General features: G+C 40.2%; 1 protein-coding gene across 1 annotated transcript; it reads left to right on the top strand.

Moving 5' to 3' along the window:
* Window positions 1–990: 990 nt before the first annotated feature.
* Window positions 991–8327, top strand: LOC116257116 (transcription factor UNE10-like). The gene is made up of 6 exons (XM_031633730.2): window positions 991–1096; window positions 1774–2305; window positions 2483–2581; window positions 3757–3822; window positions 6384–6767; window positions 8151–8327. Exons 1-6 carry the CDS (start codon window positions 1053–1055, stop codon window positions 8247–8249), a joined length of 1224 nt encoding a protein of 407 aa, XP_031489590.2. The 5' UTR covers window positions 991–1052; the 3' UTR covers window positions 8250–8327.

Genomic DNA, 8327 nt, shown 5'->3' with positions numbered 1-8327 from the left:
GCCATAGACCTTACATTTATCTGGCGATCTAGCAAGTTTAATGAGCTCGGTGAGGATGATTGGAAGGGTGAGCATGAAAGACAACACTCTTACTGATGGATGTCTTAGTTTTAATCCTAATTTGGTTATTTCAAACAACAAAAGAGGACCGGAAAAGCAAAAAGATTAAAGTACCAAACACGATTTTTATCCCATCTGTTAACATACCACTGTTACTGGCGATAATCTAAATTACTTTCTGTTGGTTCTGTCTACAAAAATATTTCATGATTAAGATGCCCATGAAGGGATCGCTCATCATAACTTCTTTACAGAGCCCAATTTACCTTAAAAAGAATATGACTTGACAAAAAGCCCGGGCTTTTAGACGTAAACAAGAGAGCAAAAGAAAGATGGAAACTAACAGTTTAAGTTTGTTGCTTTCATTTCTCTTGGTATAAGCTGCTGTCATTTATTATGGGAAGTTCTATTTACAGAAGAGGAATCCCCACTTCCGGTGAAAAAATAGTTCAGAACCAACTAGACGACCCAACAGAATCCCAGGCACCCAGACAGAAAACACTTTCATAAACTTGGAGACTCCCATGGAGTTCACGAAGCAATGGGGAACAACCCATAAACTTGGAGACATCGATGGAGACTCATGAAGAAGTGGGGTACACTTAAGAAATGAGAAATCTGGCCGGAGCATTCAAATCCCCAGATCAGATCTTCATAGGTGCTGAGTCATCCACTAAGAATTGACAATTCCTTCACAGAGAAATGTTGACAAGTACTGAATCTCCACGTTAAGATCTATTTGCCTATGGGTAGAAGGAAACCAAAAATCCCTATTTATGCCCACAACAATTTGTTGCTTATATATATATATATATATTTCATATTGTCATCTTATGGCACTTCTTATATGTGACAAGGATCTGGTCACTAGAATACATTCTGTTATATCATCATCAAAAGAAGAAGAAGAAGAAGAAGAAGAAGAAGAAGAAGAAGAAGAAGACGGCAAAAAAGAAGAAAGTAGTGAAAAGAAGAAAGCAAGTGGTCGATTGATGATGAAGCCCTTCTTATCGACCTTTGATCCAAGTCATACTTTGTGAGTAAACTAGTCTAACATAGCTTCTGCGTGTCCTTCAAGCTTTTTTTGTTCATCTCAAACATGTAGAAAAACCCATGTTTGGTGTATTATGGCTGACTTCCTTGTTTGGTAAGGGAGAAAGAAGAAACTACGAATCAGATGCCACGTATTTTGCGGTAAAGATTGTGCATGAAATCATATTGGAGCTTTCAGTTTTTCATGTTTTTTCTCAAAATCTGGTATGGCGATGTAATCTGCATTGCTCAAGGTGTTGGGATGGATTGCTAATTAACTGGTTCTTTTTTATGCTTAAATAGGCCTTTAATGATTCAAAATTTAGAAAATTTTATGTTACAAGTGATTGCAGACAACCAACCAAACAAGACTGATTCAAGCATGAACAGTAATGTTTTCAATCATGCAGATTACGTCAGCATGTTTAGCATCATTAATACTCGTTTCCAAAATCACCATAAATCGCTACATAGTTAGAGCTCTTTCTGATTTATCAGTTTTTCTTTCTACTATTGGTAGGAGGCTCGGACCAATGTATTTTTTAGTCTTATATTTCTTAATTGGCCTAAAAAGCAATATTTGGTTCGCATGTATGTGAATTTTCATAAAATTCTCAACATCTACATATTGATCAGCTTGTATGACATCTCTATTTGATTTTTCTGCAACAATCCGGGCAGATCCACCTCTGATGTGGCCGAATTGACATGGGAGAATGGGCATCTTGCCATGCACGGGCTTGGCAGTAGTAATTCACCAACTAGGACAGCGGGAGCGAGTCGATCTACTTGGGACAGCAACAGTGGCACTCTTGAATCTGTGGTGCACCAAGCCACCTGCCACGATTGCCTAAGGACGAGTAGATCACAGCTCCAAGGCCTTGTAAGACATCAGAAGCCAGCAAACATGTCATCAGTTGTCGCATCAACTAGTGTGGTGAGTACTGATGATTTGTTGCTGTATGAGAAACGGCCATGGCCTGATCACTATCATGAGAATCAGGCACTTGGGGAGGTCAACAACTACAGTGAGAGTGAGAGTAAGAAGTCGGTTGCCGGCTGGCAAGCCAGCAAAACGCTGATGGGAGACGGCACAGGGACGGCGGTAGTATGGCCGTCAACAGACCAGGCACAGAAGCCGCAGGGAGGAGGTAATTGTTCATCCAAACCTGTGGAAGAGGGGAGGAATTCCTGCGGCGTGGCGTTGAAGAAGGTAAAACCTGCACCATTTGTCTTTGACTCTTTGTTAAAACCCTAGTAAGGGCTATGAGCTTCCTTCGATATTGAGCAAGAAGGTAATTGGTTAGACTGGGAGTGCAGAAACAATAAGTGCCTACTAAATTGAATGTTGTTTTGCTTACATGGGATCTGTTCACATATGCATTTTCAGAGGAGCCATGAAGAGGAAGAAGCTAACAACAAGGAGGAGACGATTTCTCTCTCCACCAAGCGCAGCAGGGCTGCAGATGTTCATAATCTCCTGGAGAGGGTCAGTAAGGCACTTACTGTTGATTCAGATGACTTTATGTGATTTGAAGGTCGATATGTTTACCGTAGCATAAAGAAAAGCTCTTGGTTTTTAGTGTTTTACACTGTCTTGCAAAATTACCATGGCTCAGCGGCAGGCAACAAGAGTTTGCATGTGTGAGAAAAAAATGCTTTTGCATGCGTCCCCGAAGGGCTGAACAACAGTGCCGTAACCTTATTTGGTGTTTTTTTTTCGCCGAGGAATCTCTTCTGCCTGCAGTTGCATTTCTTGGATCTGTAATTTCACCTTATAACCATTAGAAATAAAGTACACACACACAGAGGCGGGGGGCAAGAGAGAGAGAGAGAGATGGTCCTGCAGATTCAAAAGGTGCATTAATTCAAACAATTATTCTCCTTTTCACTACAAAGAGATGCCGTTACAGATGGAGTGAGTGCTACCAACTGAAGAGGGCTACATACATACATAAACTATATTGGTGGGGCAGTTTGGCTCACTGCGTTTTCTGCTTTCAGATAAAAAGACAAGCATCTCTCTCTGTTTCTATCTATCTAAGCTGAACTAACAAAGAACTTTCTCTCGTTTTATGATGTATAACAAATGTGCTTTCTATCGTTTTATGCTGCATAACACGGAATGCTGCATGGAAGTTTCACAGCGTGAGCACATGACGCAGACCCATATATATTGAAGATCAAAGAACAGAATATTGATTTGCTTGACAACGATAACAAACTTGTGGAAGAGAAATCTCGAGAACAAAAACAAGAAAAGATTATAAGTTCATCCTTGATTTTGTTGTTCATTCTAAGGCATTGGTAGATGGATCTTGGGCATTTATATGTCGTCTCACGAGGCCCATAGTGAGAAAAAATGTTTTGAGAACAAACACATCCACAAATTTTATAAGAAATCAGCGACAAAAAGAAATTTATCTCTCAACACGAAATTAATACATATAGATGAAGAGAAGAAAGAAATATTACTCGAACGGAAAGTGATCACATCGACTGTTCGAGGTCAGAAGATGAAGATAAATACTCAAATCAGCCTGGCGCTGTTCACTAAGTAACTGCAATTTCGCAGAAATTACTCAATTTTTCGTTTTTTCTATTTTTTTTTTCCTGGAGAGTAATGGTCCGGGTTCTGATATCGAGAATGCGTACCTGATGCAGAGAAGACGTGATCGGATCAATATGAAGATCAAAGCCCTTCAAAAACTTGTACCAAACGCCAGCAAGGTAATAACTCTTTGAGCATTTATTTGAGAGTTTTCATGCATATACGGTTCTTTGTAATAACTCTTTCAGCATTTAGTTTGGATATTTTTCATTCATATACGGCTCTCTCGCTCTGTCTCTCTCTCGTGTGTATATATATATATATATATATATATATATATATATATATATATATATATATATATATATATATATATATATATATATATATATATATATATATATATAGGATTCGTGGATTTCTTCAACCTTCTTTGGACAAAATTTATGTGGATATCTCACAATATGGCAGTGCGTTTAATCAGGCTTATCCAATGCACTGCATCGGGAAACATGAATGTTGGACGGAGTTCAAAATGGCTGGAGGAATATTTCAGTTTATATATATATATATATGTGGGGAGAGAGATAGATGGGGAAGCTCTCCTATTACTTATAACCGATATGATTTAAAAAAAAAAACGTAAGTTTTAAGAGAGGGGAGGCCATTGCCACCCTACACAAAGCTAGAGATACCTGGCAGGCCTTGCCAGCAATCCTGGCGGGGTCAGTGTTGCTAAGGCTAAGGTCGGGCTGGCTGGACAATAAGTGGGGCTCAGGCCCGAAAGCAACCCATGGCCCACTTAGAATAAAAAAATATAGTTTGGATATAATTTGATAAATAAATAAATTTAATTATAACAAATTTTATATAATTATGTCTATATTTAAATAAAAAAATATTAAAAATAAGCTTTCGGCCAGTTTGCATAGGGCCTTAGTTGGTTAGGACACCAAGTGCCTATAGATACTTGGTTTGATGCCCAACCCTAAGCTTCAGTGGTGACCATGCAGATTTTTTTGAGCAGGCCGGCAGGCCACTTTAACTTAAACCCCCTGTTTAAGGATGGAGGAGGTTGTTACCACCTCGATGCCATTGGAGACACCTCAGTGGCAGGCCTAGCAGTCCTGGGCTGCTGGGGACACCTTGCGGCATTGGCAGACGGCGACCTCCTCCACTTTTTTAGTGGGAAACTGTTGCCTTACCCTGAATAGGGTCACAAAGTGTCGGGCCTCAGTCGATGCATATCTGCCTTTTTTTTTCCAAGTGTCTGATCAAAATGATGAGACGCACCACAAGGAGTGTACGCCTTACGCCCAATGCATGACAAACAATGTCGATATAGGATAAAAAGAAAAGATATGTAAATCAGAGAAAAAATGCGGGAGGAAAAAAAATATAATTCTATATGTAAATTTGTTTTGCCGAAACCTTGTTCGATTTTTGTCAACAATTATTGGCATTACTAAATTCTTGGTTCTCTCTTTTCATTCCATTTTCCATTTTACAACATTTCGAAACTTTGTTTCTTTCGTATCCTTCCACTAGCATCATTAATTTGCTAAAGTCAAAAGCTAATGAACCTTTGTTTAAAGCAAGAGGACATCCTTTAAGTTGTAAAATTCTGCTCAAAATATCGGAACTGGCGTTCTTATGTCTGAATTTGATATCGTTGCAAGTGGGATTAAGGGCTGGAAGGTGTCACAAATGGGTACGTTTGGTGTAGTGGTGTTTGCATGCATATTCAAGGTACCGCTGACTAAGTGTTTGACATCTCTCTCTCTCTCTCCCTCTGAGTGTGTGTCTATGTGCGCGCGCACCATGATTGTCACCTGTATTGTCACCATCGTATATTCATCATCTCCATCACTGTCAAGTCATTTATGTCGACTAATATCACCTTCCTGCCAACATGCCCCACCACATGCACCATTGCTGCCATCATCAATTGGACCGATTGAATGAAAAGAATAAAAAAAGCCGAGGCTAATTAATACGCTTGAAATGGTGATACCATGCATTACCAACTATCATACTCATCTTCACCATGGCTGTAATACTAGGTCTATATAGGCCGTTAGGCCTCCTTCATTCTCCTTGACCGCGACCATATCACCATCATGAGGAAAGCTAATGATGAGATGATGCGGGCAATCCCGAATATGTGCCGGCGAATTAAGTAAAGGCTCTACAATATGCACGTGCACATGCATGAAACATCCTCTTGCATGATGCCCACCGTCCATGATACATCATGGAATGTGATCCCTTCCATTTCTACTCAACCATACAGCAGACAACATGCCTCTAATCGTCCTATGATTCGGTCCCCATATCAATCGCACTCCCCTTCTCGTGATTGTCACATATCACCGCCACCCATCATCCTCATCTCATCATGATCATCATCATATCATCATGGCTGTTAATTATCATGTGATCTTGAAGAGCGCAGACCCTAAGCTGAATACGCTACTTGCCTATCATTCCTCATCACCGTCAGCGTAATTTTCTTGACACGAAACTGCCGACTCGTCATAAATAACATGATGTGTTTGAAGCAGTAAGAACATGAAGAAAAACATTCGTGTATAATGCACTCATATCCCTCATTTCTCTCTTGTTCAGTCTTTGACGTCATATCTGCTTTCTTTTGTCATCATGATCATTATTGTATGTAATCATCAACATTTGTTGTGATCATTATCATCATCAGCATAACGGTGACTGGTTCATGCAGACTGATAAGGCATCAATGCTGGACGAGGTGATAGACTACTTGAAGCAACTGAAATCGCAGTTGCACATGATGAACCAACGAGCCATCCCATGCACGCCCGGTATGATGACACCGTCCATGACCATGCAGCAGCAATTGCCTCTCATGGGGCACATGATGGGAATTATGGGAATGGGCATGCCGATGCCACTTATGGACATGGTTCCCGTCGGATTACCACCAGTGCCACCTCTGGCGGGGCTCATGCCACCGCCGGCGACGCCACCATTCATTGCACCACCACAAGCGGTGGTTGCCTCTGCTCCCTCACTTGTCAACCAGGATTCAATACTGTCATCAACTTCAAGCCCTCCTGGGGATCCGTACTATGCGCTCCTGGCCCAGGTAACCAACCAACGGAGAGAACTCACGAATTTGAAGTCATTTCCAGTCTCTAGGCCAGGTAACCAACCAACGGAGAGAACTCACGAATTTGAAGTCATTTCCAGTCTCTAGGCCCAGGTAACCAACCAACGGAGAGAACTCACGAATTTGAAGTCATTTCCAGTCTCTAGGCCCAGGTAACCAACCAACGGAGAGAACTCACAAAGGATACCAATGTTTGTTCAACTCTCAGTAGAGATTGAGAGCAAGGGGGCGGAGATAAGTAGGGGGTCTCGGTAGGGTGTATGTTAAATGGAACCCATTCCAAAACTTAATTTTAGTTATTGAATTTAAAAAGACCTGAGTTAGTTATATGGGTCAGCTCCATGAAACCCCGGTCATTGCCCAATATTAATTGAAAATTTGTTAATTATATATTTAATGTTCTCTCAAAAAAAAAAAATCTAGAGGCCCAACAATGTTCTATACCAAAATGCTCTTGATCTAAGCAAATCAACAAATCATTCAAACAATAAATGAGAAAAGACCCTTTTTCATATATCATTCAATGTGCGTGCTCCTTTCAAGGCCCAAATACCTTTGCTTGTGTCCAAGACGGTAGCCTTCAATTTGCTTCACTTTAACAGTTACACTCTTCATACCCATCGAGTAGTTCCAATAACTTTTCCTTCAATAACAAAATAACCTGATGTACCTAAGAGGTGGTAGGAAGCATTAAAACTTAAAATTCTTGTGTCCGGTTCTGTCCCAACCAATAGCAAAGCAATCATGTTTTGGTGGCTTCCACTCAATGATGTCCAGTTTATTTATAAGGGAGGAAAAAATGTCGGGTATTCGACCAAAGTACAGGAACACCACATCCCCTCATACGCCTTGCTTTCTCATCCTCCGCCACAACAACCACAGCCACAATTTTTTTGATCTTATCATGAAACACCCTTTCATATGATTGGTGGGGCGGCAGTTAGATGATGTCTAGTTTATTTATAAGGAAGGAAAAAATGTCGGGTATTCAACCAAAATACTGGAACACCACATCCCCTCATACGCCTTGTTTTCTCATCCTCCGTCACAACAATCACAGCCACAATTTTTTTGATCTTATCATGAAACATCCTTCCATATGATTGGTGGGGCGCAAGTTAGGAGGAGTTGAGTGTAATGGTTGGTATATATTTTCCATTTTTTCTTTTCTTGTGTCAACTAGCATATATTCTCAGAGGGTGCATGTCAAATGTGAATAGCAAATTTCAAACACATTAATTCTTGTGTCAGCTTTTCTTATTTCCTCTGGTCATTTGCGCTAATAATTAATTTCAATTAAAATTATTACTGTATGTAATTTAATCACTTTTTAATTTTGTCTTTTTTGCTTTTATGCAGTCTATGAATTTTCATTACTATAATAAGATGGCGACGTTCTACCAACAATTGCAGCAATCCACAAATGCTACCCGTTCCTCGCAGAACCGCAATCCTTGAATGACGTTAATTTTCCAGCTACGTGTTGGCGTGGGTGTAATTTTCTCATGATGTGACATTACAAGTTGCAAGTGGTCA

Source organism: Nymphaea colorata, chromosome 7 (genome assembly GCF_008831285.2).
Source record: "Nymphaea colorata isolate Beijing-Zhang1983 chromosome 7, ASM883128v2, whole genome shotgun sequence".
NCBI lineage: Eukaryota > Viridiplantae > Streptophyta > Magnoliopsida > Nymphaeales > Nymphaeaceae > Nymphaea > Nymphaea colorata.
The sequence above is the reverse complement of the archived record's forward strand: the minus strand, read 5'-3'. Positions and strand labels throughout refer to the sequence as shown.

Coding starts and splice junctions, on each gene's coding strand:
- LOC116257116 (XM_031633730.2), top strand. CDS start 1,053: ATGATGAAGCCCTTCTTATCGACCTTTGATCCAAGTCATACTTT. Junction 2,306..2,482: donor GCGGCGTGGCGTTGAAGAAG/GTAAAACCTGCA, acceptor ATGCATTTTCAG/AGGAGCCATGAAGAGGAAGA. Junction 3,823..6,383: donor TTGTACCAAACGCCAGCAAG/GTAATAACTCTT, acceptor TGGTTCATGCAG/ACTGATAAGGCATCAATGCT.